The sequence below is a fragment of the Condylura cristata genome, unplaced genomic scaffold (assembly GCF_000260355.1).
Source record: "Condylura cristata isolate star-nosed mole 26May11 unplaced genomic scaffold, ConCri1.0 scaffold00020, whole genome shotgun sequence".
NCBI lineage: Eukaryota > Metazoa > Chordata > Mammalia > Eulipotyphla > Talpidae > Condylura > Condylura cristata.
The window spans coordinates 28,917,044-28,935,172 of NW_004567121.1; the positions used below are offsets into that span (position 1 = coordinate 28,917,044).

Below are 18,129 nucleotides of genomic sequence, written 5' to 3' on the forward strand. Positions count from 1 at the left end.
GGAAAGATATTTTTGGAGGCACAATAATTTCCTGAACAATGAATGGGACTTTGAATGTTTCTCCAATTTTCTCATGTTTCCCTGCATTGTACCAAAAATTAATATGGAGGTGTGATTTTGACGAGTGGCGCTGGAAGATAGGCATGGAGAGAAAGGTCTGAGCAAAAGTATCCAGAGTGGGCCCTAGAAATGCTCTTCCTCCGTTTCCGTACCCCTCACCCTCCCAAATAGTAAGGGCAGAAACCTTAGGTTACCAGCATTGCTGAAGGAGTTCTGTACTGTTCAAGAGCAATGATCTTCAACTGTACTCTGAGAGTCAGGCTCTGAATTTCCCAAAGCACTCTCAGGAGTGGACTGATTTAAAGAAAACAGGGGACATTCTACCTCTGTGGGCTATGGCCTTGTGCAGGCATTTTTTGGGGTAAGAACAGGGGCTCATAACTGGGGCAGGATGTGGGCAGACCTCACCATTAACTGTAAGTAAAAATGCTTATTTTATTAATACTTTTTTTGGGGATCCTCGGCTCTTTCCATTTCCCCCACCACCAAAAAAAAAGAAAGAAAGAAAGGGTGCTGCCTTTAGTACTGAGAGAACAGATGAGAAATGGGGCACGATATCAAATTTCTTACGGGAGGCAGAAGTAAGGGACGGGTAATGTCGATGGAGGTTGGCAAAGACTACGACTCCCAGAGAGCCTTGCAGCAAAATCCCAGATCATTGGCCAGTGAGAAGGAATCTCTCCTAAAGTGACACAGATGAAAGCCAATAGTCTGGGGCTACTTCCTAACTTGCCCCGCCTCCCTTGACCTATCGGAGACCAGTGTGCCGGCGCTTCCGGTGCCCTCTCGGGACTTGGATCCGTGATGGGTGAGGTGGTGCGGCCTCGGCGAGACTATTTCAGTGGGGCAGAGGTATTTTGTCGTCACTGCTGCTGGGACTGGCTGGGGTGGGACGGTTTGGGTTGGGCGGGGACGAAGGTGGAGAGACCGGCATCTGGAAGGGGAGCAGGGCGAGAAGAGGCCCGGGAGTGCAGAGAATGGCGTGGGGGCGCCCGCTCACTTCTGCACAGCCGCCTTACCTTGAAAGTAGGCAGTGCTTCTCTCGCGCGCGTTAGTGGTTCAGCAGTTCCAAGCCCCCACTTCTCTTTTTCTTCACCTTCACCGCCTCCCCGAACACGCCCAGCAGCGTTAGAAATGTCTCCTGAATATGGCCCATTTCTCCACTGAAGTAGCTACAAAGTTGGCTCACTTTTTTTTTTTTAATGTGACATTCAAGCTGTTTAATGGCCCCGTTTGAAACAGTTTTTCTCTACTTCCGTCTTTCTTCGCTCCAACCTGCACGTTGTCACAGGAGTATGTGCTGGTTTCTCCAAATTCCTCGGCGGATCCTTTATAAGTCAGGCAAATCAGATTGGAAAGATATATCCTTATCAGACCATGTGAAGCCTTAAATGCTTTTCTAAGACATTTTGAAAGAACTTTATATATATATATATATATATATATATATATATATATATATTATACACACACACATACATTGCTGTAGAGACTCATGAAAGGTATTTGAGCTGAAGAACAAAATGATGAGAGCTGTGTTTTTAAAGAAGATAATTCGGCCCAACCACACAGAATATAGGCTCCGAGGGAGAGAAGAGAGTTGTACCAAGCCAGACCTCTCTGTCCTTCCCTACAAAAAATGGAGAGGTGGTCAGAATCTACTCTAGTAATGGACTGAAAGGATTGAAGCAGACTTTTGTAATTATCATTAGGTGTTTGAGAAAATAGGCCAAATTGCTTCCTGTTACTAAAAATGAAACTACTAGTTTATTTTTCTAAAAACCTCCACAACTTTGTCTTTCCCCTTGATCACAAATTATTACCCTCTGCTCTCCCTGGTCACACACACTGTCAACAACATTAGACTAATATGGGTAGCTTAAAACATAACATGTGAATTGCCTGTGACATTGGCCCATTAGGAAATTTCTCTGCCCAGGAAAATGTATCATGCATTATTTATCAATAAGTCTTTTAAAAGTGCATAAGTAGATATTAAGGGAAAACATATATTATGTTATATAAGATCAGCGGTTTAGAGATGGCAGTTTTCTTCATCAGTGATGACAGGGAACTTACTCGTCCATTTAGCAAACCACTGATGAGCCACTTAATCTGACATCATGTGTAGAAGCAAAATGTTCAAGTAAGAGATTCTAAGAGCAAGGACAAAGTCAACAAAGGGTATAGAGAATCACTTGCAATAAGTTAAAATCACCGAGTAGTTTGGGAACAAATGCATTTCTTTGGCTTTAGAATCTGACATTCTGTCTTTGAACACTGCTCAGTAAAACAGGTTTGAAAATGTTCATTGCATTCAGTGATGTGGATGGCACTAGTGCTTTGGTGAAAGGAGCTTTGGCAAAGCAATGGGAGTGGGATCAGTTTGGGGTGGTTAAAAAGAGAGTGGTAGAAAATAGACATTGCAGCTTTATTTGATGATAAGGTTAAACACCACTTATAAAGATGCCTGTTGATCAGTGTTTTATTACTTTATCAATTGCCTGTTGGTATCTGGCCATTTTAAATTTAGGGTATTTATCTTTTTAACTAGTTTATGAAAACTCTTTATAATAAAATGTATTTTAAATCTTCATTTCTTTCAGTTACAAGAGGTCTGCTTGACTACAAGCATATTAGTAAAAGTTTTTGTCAGAAGTTTAAGAGATAAATAAAGTGGGTGACCCCTTATCTCTTGCACCACCCCGCCCTCTTCAGTATCTACCCTCAGTAATTTGGTATGTATTATTCCTGATTTTTTCCCTGCACATTTATGTAAATATATTAAAATACACATGTATAGGCATATAGAGGTGGATTTTTTTTCATAAATATTGTGCACATATTAGACTGCTCTATTTAGTAAGGGGTTTTTCTATACCAGTTCTCATAGAGCTTCTTTATTTTTCCCTACACATTTATATGTTTCTGTTACAAAGGTTGTATGTACACAATGTATGTGTATGTGTATACATATATTTGGGAATTGCTGTAGTGAAGTGGCAAGAGTCTTAACTTTTTGAAGCTTTATTAGCTCTCAAATAAAAATCATAACCCCCCTCACATGCCTGTTTAAGACTATCACACTTGAATCCTAGGGACAGTCCCATGTTTGGCACACGCCAGGCACATTTCTTCCCTTGGTTTCATTTCAGTATGGCCAACAAGATAATATCTGGGTGTGTCTATCGATCATAGTCTGTTTTTTATGGTCATTAGCAATGACATCCTGATTTCCTTTGTTTTGACATGTCTTAGATCATATTAAGGTTAAACATAAAATTTTGCTGTCAAAATTGAGGATGGGTTTTAAAATTTCTTGGATCCTTAATTGCAACAAAATTATTATTCTGTCAAATAAGTTGCACATTAGAATTAGATTTTGGCATTTAATTTTGTAAGGCTAATCTTTATATACACATTTATGATAGTACTGTATAGAATTGATACCTAGTCTATTTCCAGGAAGGATTTGAGACAACTGTATTGATCAGCTCCGTGGTGCATTACTTATTTCAGGTTTTAAGAGCATCTTGTGTGTTTTATCATAGCAGCATAGTGGCTGCAACCAAACACTGTGGTTACAGTAATTTAGAGAGAGAACTAGTAGTCAGAGTGTGCATACTTTTTGTTGACTTGATTCCTATGAATGGTGTAAAAGTTTTAACCAAGAACTGCCTACTGAAAGCTTGGTTACTTTTTTGCCCGTCGTTCTGATTTTTAATGTCAGGATTCTGTGATCAGGAAAGTCTGAACTTGAGGTGCCACCAAAATAGGTTGGCTACATAAATCTCTCAGTGTAAAATCAAATTTTGCACAGAAAATCATATAAGCCTGTGGGGGGGGAGGAAAATCTGAAATTTCTTTCCAATTTTATAGTTCTTATTCTTACAACATTTTAGTCATTAAGTCTAAAGCTTGGCCTTATTTTTCAGGAAAAGAAAATTTGTCAGTACTGACAGCTCCTGGGTTATGCTTGTCACTATGCTACATATTTTTAGTGCCAAATAGCCACTCCCTTTCAGCTGGGAGTGTAGAAGTATAAGATATTTTGGGGCAACTCATTTTGATTACACGGTTTTCTTTCCCCCCCTGCATTCACATTTTCATTACTGTGTATATATTGAAAATTACTTACCATGACTTTCTTAACTGTTGTTTCCCCAAATTAATCTTTACAGTCTTATTGCAACACTTTATTCTTACATTATACATTATGTATCAGCTCACTGATAGAATTTTTAAGTATAACGCGCTTGAGGCATTGGTTGCCTTGTTAAAAAGAACTCTTAGGATGTTAGCCTGGATTTGAAAGTGAACATTCAGATATTACAAATTATTCAAATAATGTGCCTTATTCTTATTACTGACCTTATGGATCTTGGATATGTGTTGGCCATGCATCAGGGATACTAGAAATGACATTTACAGCCTGAGGCATTGGGCCATTATGCTTTCCAAAGGCTGAAATCCAAGCTTAACAGTCGCTGAACACTGAAGCAGAGCCAACTGGTGCAACCAACTTAAAGCTCATTTAAGCAACAGTACAGCCTGGGCTCCGTATGTAAGATGAGGTGTTCTTACCATGTCGCTGACAGAATCTCCATTGTAATAATCACCAGCAGTAACGGTGTGAGTTCCCCTCCCCTTGCCCCTGCCCCAACACTACCTAGGGAGAAAACTTTCACTTGTTAAGTTCTGTTTTCATAAAATGTTAAAATTATCACTTAGCATCATTTGTCCTCGTGTTTTAAATAACAATGTGAGTTCTGTAAAACCTAAAAATGTGTGGCAATCTATGCGGTTGCTTAGCTTTTTACTTTTCAGCCATGTAAGAAGTGAGACGTGCTCATGTAGCAGCATTACACTCTTAAGTGCTGGAAGGGAGGGCAACAGCCCTTCAGGTAGTGCCCCATTGTTTCAATTCTTTCCTTAAGCCTGAGTTACTTAACAGCCTTAGAAAGCACATCCAGATAGAATTCAAGGGCCTTTACTGACTGTGTATTATAGGCATAATAAAATGTAATCAACACAACCCCTGGCAACACTGTGACCCAGTTGGCAATGTCTTACACGATGTAATGAAGTCAGAATAAGCCAAGAATAAAATACTTGCAGCACTTGTAATGTATGCCAAAAACTGACAGGCATAACATTTAAGTCTAATTTCTGCTCTCAAGGGCTTTGTTAGTTGTGGAAATGGGGTAAGGTGACTGCACTAGGAAACCAAGCATCTCACCTGAGTAGCTTAGACTCCGAAGGCTGTAGGCGTCTGCAGTTAATCTGCTGTAGCTGGGTGCTAGAGAAGAGGGGGATGGCTCTCAACTGGACCTTCTGTTGTCACTCGCCATTTGGAATGGGTCAGGCATTGTCCCCATGAAGTTTAATAACCAGAAATAAGACTGGAGACAGCTACATTCAAATTGGGAAGTGTTTTGAATATCAGACTGAGGAATTCAGACTTGAATTCTCTAGCACTGGCACTGTCTAGAATTTTCTTTGATGATAGAAGTATTCCATTCTGCTCTGTCCAATATGGTAGCCATGGACTACTTGAAAAGGGGCTCGTGTTGTAAGGAACTGGATTATTATTTTAATTGATTTAAGTTGACGTAGCACCTGTAACTAGTTGCTGTTGTGCCAAACAGCACAGCTAAAGGCACTAGATGATGGTTTTAAAGTTGATCAGTGCCATACCTAAAGGGGCATTTTAAGATTGTTTTTATACAAAATGGACTAGAGGAAAAAAAGATAGATTAGAGGTAGGGAAATCAATTAGCAGTCAGTTATTTTAAGTTTAAGGTGATAGTGCTCTGACCCAGGATAAGAAGTACTAAGCTTAGGGGTTAAGTCTCAGCCCTATCAAGCTTTCACCAGCCACTGCAGCATGAATTTGATCCCCAGCCAGGGAGCTGGCCCACAGGGCACAGCAGACTTCTCTTTTGCCTGCTGCTCCCCTCAGAAGTGGATTCAGTAGATTTGCCTTTTCTGCTTCCCATACTGTCTCTGGTGAATCCTCTCACCTCCTACATCTCTGACCTAGACCCCAGTTCTTGTGTGTGTGAATAAATAGATCTTTTTAAAAAGAAGTATTGGATTCAGTAACAACTCTGAGAATTAGTAGAACTCGGAAGCTGAGAAAGCAGGAGAGAGAAAGTCAAACTGAGTCCCTAGTGACTAGCCGGCCCTAGTTTACATTATTGTGAAAGATTGTTTCAGGAGTAAATGCAACAGAGAATGAAAATATTCTAAAAATTATTACATGACACTTGACTGCAATGAAGTAGATAGAGCAACAATGACTCGAGTGTCATTTCAGAATAGAGATAAAAGCCATTTTGAAGGGAGTTGAAAAAACATGTGGTCATAAAGTCCAGGATATAAGTATCAGTTATTGATTTGGTAATTGAAAGGAGACTAGAAATTAGATGGTAAAGGAGCTTTTCCTAAATTCTTTAATTTGAAAACTTTCTAACTTAAAAGTTGAAATTATTGTGAATACTGGCACAGCTTCCATTTGGATTCAGCAACCCTTTTGCTACATTTGTTTTATCTCTGCAGACCTCTCTACCAAATTTGTTGTTGTGACACCATTTGAAAGCAGGTTGTAGCCACTGTGACACTTTCCCCCAAATACTTCAGCATGTACATTCTAACCGTAGGGACTTTTCCTCGCATAGCCACAACACCATGTTCACTTTTTTTTTTTTTTTTAAGATTGATTTATTTATTCACACAGAACTGGGGTACAGGCCAGAGATGCAGAGGGTGAGAGGCTTCACCAGAGACAGAGCAGGGAGCAGAACGCAGATCAATGAAGCACACTGCTGAGGGGAGCAGCGGGCGGGTCAGGAGAGGTGTGCCACGCCATGTGGGTCACCTCCGTGGCAGGCGGGGATCGAACTCATGCAGAATCGGCCTAAGCTTCTCAGTGCTGTGCTTTAACCCGCTGCGCCACCAGGGAGGGCCCCCATGTTCACATTTAAGGAAGTTAGTAAGGCTGCGGGATCTTTTGATATCCATTCCATGTCAGCATTCTCTTAATCTGCCATGTCCTCCCCGTCCTTTTCTCCCCTCACAGCATTGACCTGTGAAAGGTGCGGGCCTTTTAAAATGTCCTACTTTCTGGATTTGTCTAATTACATTCAATAACTTACTGTCTTCGTTATTGCAGGTAACCTTTGTCAGAAGGGATGGAGTTGGGAAAGGGAAAACTTCTCAGAACTGGACTGAATGCACTGTATCAAGCAATACACCCAACTCATGGCCTGGCCTGGACTGATGGGAATCAGGTAATCTTGACTGACTTACAGCTTCACGGTGGAGAGGCCGCACTTGGGGACTCAGAGGTCATTGGACAATTTGAGCACGTGTGCCGGGTGTCCTGGGCCCCACCTGGCCCAGCCGACGGGCCCACCTTGCTCGCCGTGCAGCATGAGAAGTGCGTCCGTGTTTGGCAGCTGTTCCTCAGCCCTACAGGGACAAGCAAGTGGTTGATGTCCCAGACCTGTGAGCTTGGAGTGTCACTTCCGATCCTTGCCCAGGGCTGTGTGTGGCACCCCAGAGATGCTATCTTGACTGTGTTGACTGCACAGGATGTCTCCCTTTTCCACAATGTTCACTGTGCCAGTTCCCAGGTAAAAGCGGACATCAGCACCCAGGGCCTCATTCACTGTGCGTGTTGGACCCGGGATGGCCGGAGGCTCGTGGTGGCAGTAGGCAGCAGCCTGCAGTCTTTCATCTGGGACAGTGCTCAGAAGACTCTTCACAGGTGTTCCTTCACCCCGGTGTTTGAGGTGGACAGCTACATCCGCTCCATGGGAGCCACGGTGGACTCACAGGTTGCGGTGGCCACAGAGCTTCCACTAGCTAAGATCTGTGGCTTAAATGCAGCCGAGACCTTTGACACCCAGCCTAGTGGTGAAGACACGTGTGTATATACTTTAACAGTTACTGGCAAAACACCCTCCATGGACGATGGGGTAGTCCCTTCTGAAACGTCAGCTTCTTTCATTTCTTCTTCCTTTTCAGATCCTTTGGATCTAACTCATATACATTTTGATAAATCTAGATCTGAGGATAGTTCTCTACTTTGTCTAAGAAAAAAGGACTGTTTATCAGGACCTGGCTTGGATTCTTCACATTTGATTCTTGTAACCTTTGAGAAAGATGTTACTGGAACCAGAAAATTCGCCATTCCAGGTATTCTGGTTCCTGATCTAATAGCATTTAATCCTAAAGCACAGGTAGTGGCAGTAGCTTCTAATACTTGTAATATAATTTTTATCTATTCTGTCATTCCATCATTTATGCCAAACACCCAGCAGATTCAGTTAGAGAGTAGTGAAAGACCAAAAGGCATTTGTTTCTTGACAGATAAATTATTATTAATTTTGGTAGGAAAACAAAAAGCCACAGATTCAACATTTCTTCCTTCTTCAAAATCCAATCAGTATATCATTTGTTTGATGGTTAGAGAAGTAATGTTGGAAAAACTTTCAGTAACAATGAGTGAAAACAAGAGTGACTCCTCTCCTTTCAATGCTCTGCTAAATATAGCAAGTAAAAAGCAGCTGATTGAAAGTCTTCCCCCAGATTTTTGTCGCCAAAACATAGGGCTCTTGTCAGCAGCTGGTGATAACAGTCCAAGAGGCTGTCCTGGAAGTGCCTGTATTGAAGAGATCAAAAGCCCTCCTTCCAGTGTCTGTGATGACTCCATAGCCCTGGAAACTCTAGATGCTAAATCTAGTCACCACCCAGGAGCGCTGCCTAGAACCTGTAGCTCATCAGACCACACCGGCACCCTCGAACCTCCCAACTTGCTTCCAATAAAGAACTTACAAAGGGAAAAGGACACTTACCAGCTGTCTAGAGAACTGGACATTTTATCTCGGAACCTGACAGAAGTGCAGCGCTGTCTCTCTTCACTCAGAGACTTACTGCATGACGGAAGGAAGGTTTCTCCCATGTATCCACTCTGTCGGAATCTGCCTTACGTTCACATCACGTACCAGGTAACTTCCCCTTTGAAGAGCTCCCACTATGCATAAACACTCCTGCAGCCGGAGGGTACTGCAAGAAAAATTGAGTGATAGGAAGATGGGGTCCTAACAGCACTTTACTCAGTGGGGCACATTATGTTGCAGGCAAGTTGATGCCCCTTTCCGGTAAGCCCTCTGCTGGCGCTACCATGACTAAAACCACGTGAGTGGTGTGGAAAATGAATGATTCACTCATTCTGGCCACTTATATTCAGAAAAAAAGTTTTTACTCTGTTACATTATTATGAAAAGTTTTCCTGTGCAATGCAGACACACCCATTTATAAGAAAGCTGATGGTCATTGGGAAATGTCAGTGCATTTATTCACACATGTGCATGTACCAGTGTGCTATGTGGGACCCTGTCCTGTGTCATCAGGTCTGGTTTTGCCCATTGAACTCAGCCCTGCTTTCCCTTCCCAGTTACGCACTTCAACCAGCAACTTAGTGTGTATCCTCCCATATCTTATTTCATTTTCCTGTAGTCTTACACAGATCTTTGTGGGGGTAGGGGTGGTGTTCACCACTATTTTGCCAAAATGGGGTCACATGGTACACTCTGCTTCGTGCTGGAAGTGTGCTCTCTACTCAGCCATTCCCCTGTCGCCGGGCGCTTTGTTTTAGTTCTTAGATACCCAAACAGTGCTGCAGTCATATTCTTATGTGTATTCATACTTTTATTTCTATTGGGTTGGTTCCCAGAAGTAGATATGTAAATCATACACACACATATATAGAATTTTATCATACACATTCAGACACTTGAGCTGCCAGATTGCCGTTCAAAGGTGTTTTTTACTTAACAAGGCGCCATCAGATGCCCGCCAGCCACCTGTGTGGCTGTCCTTTTCCTCATACCCTTATCAGTCTGATCAATGAGAAACGGTGTTTCACACTTTTTTATTTCCTTTATGTTAGTGAGTTTAAGAGGGAATATATTTTTCCCAGTGGGATGTAAATTCCCTATTACTTGTTTTTTTCTGTTGGATTGTAAGCTTATATTATAGAAATTAATATACATATAGTACTTCAGATTTTCTTGCAATACTTTCTTATTTTTTTATATTTAAGGTCTTTTTTTAACGATTTATTTACTTATGCTGACAAAAACTTGGGTACAGGCCAGAAGTGTGGGGGTGAGAGGATTTACCAGGTACAGAGTAGGGTGCAGAATAGGCAGATCCACTGAAACACAGTGCTGAGGGGAGCAGTGGGCAGATCAGGAGAGGTCTACCACACCATACGGGTCATCTCCCTGGCTGGGATTTGAATTCATACCACAGTGCCTTTAGATAGCTTCATAGTGCTGTGCTTTAACTCACGGCGCCAGCAGGGAGGGCCAGATGAGTTAACTTTTAATGTTACTTTTAAAACTTTTAAAATGATTTTTAAAAAACATTTGTTTATGTATACAAGAACTAGGATGTAGGTCAGAGGTACGGCAGGGTGAGAGGATTCACCAGAGACAAAGTGGGGAGCAGAACAGGCAGATATAATGAAATCCACTGTTGAGGGAGTAGCAGGCAAGACAGGAGAGGTCTGCCGCGCCATGTGGGTCAGTTCCCTGTCTGGGATCGAACTCAGGCTGCAGTGGGGATCCTGATATGTTTGTTTTCCAGTTAGGCTATAAGCCTTACTTGATAGCACTTTGTCTTTGACACCCCCTCACCCCCCCACACACATCAAAATTTCAAAATAATTTTCTAAGTTAAGTGGGTTTTGACAACAGTTTATTTTACTTATGCAAATCCTCTAGTTTTTCACCATTTAGGATAGTATTTCTGGTACTTTTTCCCAATAAAGGAAATATGAAGTTTCTTAATTATATCTAAAACAGCCAAGCAGTTATTCCTTACTATCAAACTGTGTCTCTCAGTCTGCCATTCATCATCCGTTAGTATTCATCAGATCTTAGGAAGGCCATTTCCCTGTGATAAAGACATAAGGAAAGAGCAGAGCTAAAGGAAAAGTGAATTTGGGATTGTTTAGTTCTGACCCTTTTTATTGTTTCAAATAACACAGGGAAAAACTCATTTAAAACTGAAATGTAGTTGGTAATAAGTAAGAATTAGTAGAAAGAAGTTATGCATTCTATAGCTAAGAAATATTAATAGCTGTAATGCTTCTGCAAATAGTTTAATAACTTTTATTTTATATTCGAAGAAATCTTATCTAGGTCCTGTTGTTGAAAAAAGAACCCTGCTTCTCTGCAATGGCAAACTAAGGCTCAGTACAGTCCAGCAGACTTTCGGCCTCTCTCTTATTGAAATGCTGCATGGTAGGTAAAATCCAAAAGTGCACCCAACCCTACATCTACCACCTATTTCATAACTTTCACTGATAATGAAAATGAGGGATACCAACCAGTTGGAGGTTAAATGGTTAATAAGTATACCCAGACCTGTGTACCAAAACAGATGATAAAGTTGGGTTCTATCCTTTAGGAACTATAGCCTAGCTGCAAAAACTGAACATGAGAAAATTAGAAAAGTTACAACGCCATATATAAAAACGGTAAGGAATGTCATAAACATCCATTGCCCTAGAGCCTACAGATCATAACAGACTTTCAGGATCTTCCTTAAAGCACTTGTTGATTTAATATGCAGCAAACATGGGCATTCCTGTGTGGTGAGGGTCTGAGTCAGGCCTGTGTTCCAACAGGTGAGCAGGGTGGTTCTGTTAGGCTTCATTCTTGCAACAGTAACCACTGTTGAACATTTTGTTTCATTAACATTACAGCATTAGCATTTTTTTTATTTTGACACATGCATTTATGATAAGGTGTCATAGTTGTCATTATTACTGTGTGGGTGCGGTTAATATTCCATTCTTGGAGGCACAGTGTTTTGACATTTTAGTGTTACAAATAACATTTAATAAAAAATCTCTGTGTATTTTACCCATTGTTCTCAGAGATTTTTCAGAAGTCAAAAGCTGAGACCCTTTAGACTAGAAAGAACCAGAGAAAGTCCAGACGCATGCCATGCTAGAGGCCCTGGGTTACCCAGGACAAACCAGGATTATCTGGCCTGTTGTAATCTTGCTGTAGTCCACTCAGCCTCTTTGAGTGTGTAAAGGTTGGTACTGATCTCAGGAATAAAGAAGTTTCCTTCGTGCTTGTTACCAACTTCACATAGTTTCTGGAGAAACTGGCGACTAACTTGTGGATCATTTGGTCGGGACAGGCCACACTCAGTCCCTAACACGTGCACAAGGCATCGTTCTGAGTGATGAATGTGTAGCCAGGGTGAAATGTCCCTTAACTGTGCCTAAGTTGTCGCGACCCTTCCTGCCATACAACCTGGTGCAAACTCTGTGACACTTCGATTCAGTATTCTCCTCCACTCTGTTCTTCCCCTGAAAATATCTTACTTTGTCAGGTTTTCTTTGTAGAAAGAAATTTTCTTTCTGAGTTGCTTCTGTGTTTATTTTACTTTGCAGACTCCCACTGGATTCTTCTCTCTGCTGATAGTGAAGGCTTTATCCCAGTAACTTTCACAGCCGCAGAGGAAATAGTCATAAGAAATGGCAGCCTCTAGATCCAGTGTTTTCAGCGGTCCCAGTACTTCTCTTGTGGGTTTTAGAAATCTTCCCTCCCAAGGGTCGGACACCACTGGCTGCGCTAGCCATCGAGGGTGTGACTGGACGTCATTTGCCGAGTATTTGCTGCATTGCTTTTCAGCTGAGACCATTACAGACAAGCTCTGTTTCCCACTGTGGGCTCTCCCCAGCGGGGATCTGCACTGTCACCCAGCAGGGAAGCCCTTGTTGTGGTGGGTGTGGCTGCTTCTCCCTGCTTCCCTGGCTGAGGCTGCCTGCGCTGTGGCAAGATGGCTCAGAAAGTGGCTGCATGTTCATGACTGCAGTTTCTCTAAGGGCAGAATTCCCAGAACAAACAATATTATGGTGCTATGTGGATTGTGTTTTATAGTTTCTCTGAGGTTTCTGTCCCTTGCCCAGAATTATGTTAAAGCTGTCATAGAAACCCTTAAAAGGTACCTCAGCATTGTTATAGATCTTTTTCTTGGCTGATGACAAGGGTAAGAAATGCTAGAGATATGCTCCAGGGTATCCTCTTTACTGCAAACCAGTAGGAATCAGCAAAGCTGGAAGACACTGATCAGATCACCTTCTGACCTTTCTAGAACAGGAAGTATTTCTACTGTTGGCTGGACCTTCCAGAATTTAAACCTAATCCTCTTGCTTCCTTAAAAAATTCCGATTTACATAGCTCCAGTACTCCTGAAGACTGGCCCTGAGTAAATGTCAGATGCTTGCACTCCTCGAGCCTAGAGTCAGTGTTCTCAACAAGTGCTGGCAGAAGTGCAGTGCTCTGCACGGTGAGGCCCAAGGCCCGCGCCTGAGCTGCTGCCACTCAGGACGCTCCGTGACAGCCTCAAGAAAAGTTATCTAGACAGTTGGTATTTTTCTCCCAGTAATCAGTTCTCCTCAAATTTCACTTATATTTTGATATTTTTCATTGCCCTCTGTTTACCTTTTAGAGACCAGCATTGGGTTTGTGAGAGAAAGTTTTCAGAAAGGTGGAAATTGCAGTGAATCTAAAGTAGTTCTAAAAATTATCCATTTAATGTAATTATGGATTAAAATAGCAGCTTAGTATATTAGAAAAACTCTTATTCCAACTTCAGACAGACACATCCCATCCCCTCCCTTCAAATAGCACCATTAATTTCAGTTACTTTAGCATAACAAAATTGATCAGTGTGTGGCTAGTCAGAGCACATCTGCAGAGAAATTGTTTCAGCCATAGACTCCATTAGCACATATGTATCTCCTTCCCCTTCACCCCCACTCCTTTAAAGGGATCTGGAAAGAAACATTGTATACCTTAGGGACTCCTGTCTTCTTCAGTTTATGAAGATGGAGCAGGGGTAGGGACATGGGAGGGCCCATTTGTGGTTCAGATGCATTAGATAGCTGCCAGGGTAATGGAAGTGGAGGCCACTTGTCTGTACTTGGTTGCCTGATGGCGGCGGCTGAGGACAGGGAGCCTGGCTCCATTTGCAAAGGCTGTGTGGGTTGGGACTATGGTACATCGTTGTGAAGCCGGAAGAGGGACTTGGTGGACTCTGAAGTGAGATCAGTGAGGTGCCCCGAGGTATATATTATAACCACATTTCCCTGGTCAAAATTCTGCGCGTGTATCTTCAATAAAATCATTAATGTTTGCGGCCCATTTGACAGTATTTTCTCTGTGATTGCTGGCATAGAGAACTGGTCGTGATGGCATGTATGTATTTGGCTCCATCCTCTTCTGGTGGATAGTCTAGACTACAAATTATTTTCTTTTTCTACAACAAATCTGACTCCATGACAACCCTGAAAAGATTTTTCCTTGAACTTTGGTGGTATTATAGTGATTGGAACAACACAAGGCAGTCCGGTATTTGTTGACTTTCGAGACAGGAAGAAAGTTAAGCTCTTCAGTGTTTAATATTATACTGAGAATATCTTGCATTTGGAAAGACATTACACATCCCAGTTTGTACCCAAGTTTATTAAATTTTGTATGGGTATTATTTGATGCATGCAACTGATATAAAATATAGAGTGGCTTAGCGATAAGCTGAACTCCCTACCATTAGAATGCCACCAGGAGCCTTTCAGCCCCATGTCTGTCCTTGATCCCGTCCTCTCCTCCTCCCAGAGACAATCTCTGGATTGTTGTAATGATCATCTCTTTATTCTTTCTTTTTAAAAAGGAGTTTCACAGTAGCCACTTTAACTTTTTGGCCTAAATGGTAAGTTTATTTTCCCTTTTGAACTTCATATATATGGTATGTAGTTTTCTGAGACATGCTTCTTTCCACATTCTTCCTAAGGTTTGTACTTAGGCGTATATTCTAGTACTTTCACTGTTTTTGAGTAACCACAGTTTATCCATTTTTCTACCATGTACATTTGGACTGTTTGCCTGGTTTTTAGTTTTGCAACTATACCACTCAGCATGTGCTTCTAACTGTCTCTGATGCGGGTGTTTGAAAGGTTTCTCTAGGGTCTTTTACCTGAAATTGCTGCTTCACTGTATGTGTGAGTTCAGATTATTTGTCAAGACAGCTCCGTCAGTTTTCACCCCCAACAGCAGTATACCAGCGCCCTTCCTAGTCTCAATGATGAAGGCCTCTCAGTTTATGACGCTCCAGTGGTTTTAAATGTTACTTCATTGTGATCCGAATTTTTACTTCCAGGCCATGAAATACCTCACACCTTCACATATGTTAGTTTTTGCCCAGTTTTCTATTAGGTTGTCTTTTTCTTGTTGATTTATAGGGGTTCTTCACTATTCTAATGTTATGCTGTGCTAGGGTGAGATCACAAGGGTCTTGAGCAAGTGAGTGGTGTGACCTGGATTAAGTGGAAATGGACAAGGTCGTGGAGACAGAAGGGGTCAGGGGAAATATTCTTAACCAGGTTGGCCTAGGGCAAAACGAGAGTTCTCTGAAACAGGGGTGTGGAGAGGTACGGAGACCCAGTCAGTCAGTCTGAATGCTGATGAGTAGGAGTGATGGGAATTGCAGTGGGTTGAGCATAAGTCAGAGGCAGGATGATGGTATTTGGTGCCAGAAGAGGAAACATGCCAATGATAACCCAAGTCCAGAGACTGGTCGCACCCCCAACGAATGCCTTAAGCACTGGCCAGCTCTATAAGTTTGGGTCCGGCGGATTTGGGCTCAAGTCCATTTGCACCAACTCACCTCAAGCAAGTTGCTTAACCTAAGCTTGTTTCCTCATCTGAAAATAAGTGCTTGCCTCAAAGAGCTGCTTTGAGGAGAAAAGGGAATAATAGCTCTCTTTCTCTGGCACCCTGTGACCTCAAGGGTTACTTAGATGCTCATACCAGTGGCCAGGGCCAGAGTGTCAGAGCAGATCACCTGCACGCTGGCTCTGAGGTCAGATTCCTCCTCAAGCTACAGTGTTTATCTCAAGTTCTGGGAGAACATCCCATCTGAGTGTGGTCCTGAGCTCTTGCAGACGTGGGTGTGAGTCTGGCACCTATGAGGCAGCTGAAGTCTCAAGAGGAGGTAGAAGGGGGTCAGGAGAATTGACCTCATGGAGGGGACAGCTGAGGTGTGAGGAGAAGTGTGTGGCCATGTCATGCCTTGCCAGTTCCCTCTCACGCTTGGTGTCTAGGCATCTGGGGGTGACGTTTCATCCCTACTGGTTCCTAAACTCCTCCCTAGGCCCCAACCCATGCGAGAGGCCAGAGGCCAAAACCTGCTGCCGTGGGCTACTCCAGAGTCAAGGAAAGCAACCCACTTCCCACCGGACGTCTCTGGTCAGAGCACAGACAGGGCATATTTGGCTGAGGGGTGTTAGCCAGGCCCAGTGACATCTGACTCTTTCCCCTTCTGTGTTTTGGGGGTTAGGGAGGGTCCACAATCACATTTTCTCATTAGAAAACAAACCCTTTAATATGTTTTTGAAAAAATAAGCTGCAGTGAATTGTCCCAATGATGTAGCCTCTACAATGTGGTTCTGGGCTTTTATAAAAATTAAAAACCTATTTCCACAAAAATAACTTCTGTTCATAAAAATCAACTTTTGGTGGTTTATTATCAGTCTGTGTCCACTTCTGGAAACGGAGCGTCTTCCACTTACCTGAACAAAGGGACAAGCTTAAGAAACGCCTCTGATGCCCGGCTCAGACTTCTCACCCCACTGCCCTCATCCTCTCTCAGGTCTCTTGGTCTCAGGGCATCTGTCTGCCTGCCCTAAGTAGTCCTCACATGTCCGTTGGTCCCATGCCAGGCATTCACATGGCATCTGTCCTGTCTCTCAGGTGTCCACTGCAGCATCAGGAGGAACAAGAGTGTCTATCCTGTCAGATGGGACAGCAGGTGGTTGGCCAGGGACTCCCACGGGGAGACCAGCAGCTGGGCTTGGTGGGTGCTCCCTTTCTTCCGGAATGGCTACTCCTGGGAGGCTTTCCAGGTCCAAGGTGGCCTGGAGCGGAGCAGTCAGGCGACCAGGCCTGAGAAGGCCTGTGGTCAACAGGCAAGGAATGTGTCAGGCAGGCCCTTCAGGAGACTCTCTGAAGACTCCATCTCCCAGGGAGAAGCCGGGTCACGTGTGTGCGGACGGTGAAGCAGGGAGGCAAAAGGGTGAGAGGGAAGGGAGATTCCGGCCCAGCAGACAGACCCTGACTTCTGGTCCAGCTCACAGCAGCCTCCAGCTTCAGTTGAGGCTGTAGCTCGAGCTCCTGTAGGAAGATAAGCCAAAGGGCAGGGTGAGAGTTGTGCGCTCCCAGGGCGCCACAGGCCCCATGGAGGTGTCCGGGGCTGTTGTCTTCCTAGCCACTCCTCCCCTCTACCCCCTGGTAGGTAGAGCCAGCCCTGCTTCCCCAGCCCATTTCGCCCCACCCCATCGTGTGCACCCCCAGTGCAACACGTGTCCCTGGTTCCTGGGCTGGAGTCTGAGGCCGTCCTCACAGCAGTCGGGGACAAGGATGCCCCTGCCTGCTACCCCGTGCGGCCCTCACACGGGCCCTGCTCATGTCTGTTAATGTGTGAGCGGCTCAAAGCGTGGACACGCTCCTGAAGGTCTGCAGGGCCAGATGTGTTGACTCTACGGCACCTGCTGGCCACTGCCCTGTGCTGGACTCACGGGACACCATGTGATGAAACAATGGCGGTGCCCTCAAGGTGCCCAGAGCTCTGGAAGTGCCAAGGTCAAGTGGGGAGGGGAACACGCTGATGAGGGGTGCCGCTCACTGAGATGGGGCAGAGAAGAGGAGCTGATCAGAGAAGAGTCCAATTTGGGGCTCACTGAGGCTGACCATGCTCGTGAGACTTTAGGTGGACATGGCTGAATGAGAACCAGATGGGGCTGTGCAGCTGAAAGGAAGCTGGGGAGCGTGGTGGGAAAGGGGACAGCTTGAGGAGTCACCAGACACAAGAGCTATGTGAGGTGCACTAGGGCCAGGAGGGTGAAGCGGGAGGCTTCCCGCAGGCCATCAAAGGAAGGAGACTGCAGGGTGAAAGGGCAGGAGCAGGAAGGCGGGGGGG

At 43.7% G+C, this 18,129-nt stretch overlaps 2 protein-coding genes across 2 annotated transcripts in view; one reads left to right on the top strand and one right to left on the bottom strand.

Annotated features, from left to right (window-relative positions):
• The first annotated feature begins 852 nt into the window (after nucleotides 1–852).
• On the top strand, nucleotides 853–14,305 carry LOC101626258 (chromosome unknown open reading frame, human C2orf44). The gene is given in 6 exon segments (XM_012727577.1): nucleotides 853–912; nucleotides 2,667–2,798; nucleotides 7,235–9,074; nucleotides 11,264–11,378; nucleotides 12,545–12,635; nucleotides 12,637–14,305. Coding segments are annotated over 4 exon segments (2,526 nt in total). The 5' UTR covers nucleotides 853–912; nucleotides 2,667–2,798; nucleotides 7,235–7,253; the 3' UTR covers nucleotides 13,136–14,305.
• A 53-nt stretch (nucleotides 14,306–14,358) lies between these two features.
• The window catches only part of MFSD2B (major facilitator superfamily domain containing 2B), a 13,243-nt gene continuing 9,472 nt past the window's right edge, over nucleotides 14,359–18,129 (bottom strand). Inside the window, exon 14 of the mRNA XM_012727353.1 lies at nucleotides 14,359–17,324. Coding sequence (XP_012582807.1) covers nucleotides 17,300–17,324 — 25 coding nt within the window. The 3' untranslated portion in view covers nucleotides 14,359–17,299. The remainder of the gene's footprint in view (nucleotides 17,325–18,129) is intronic.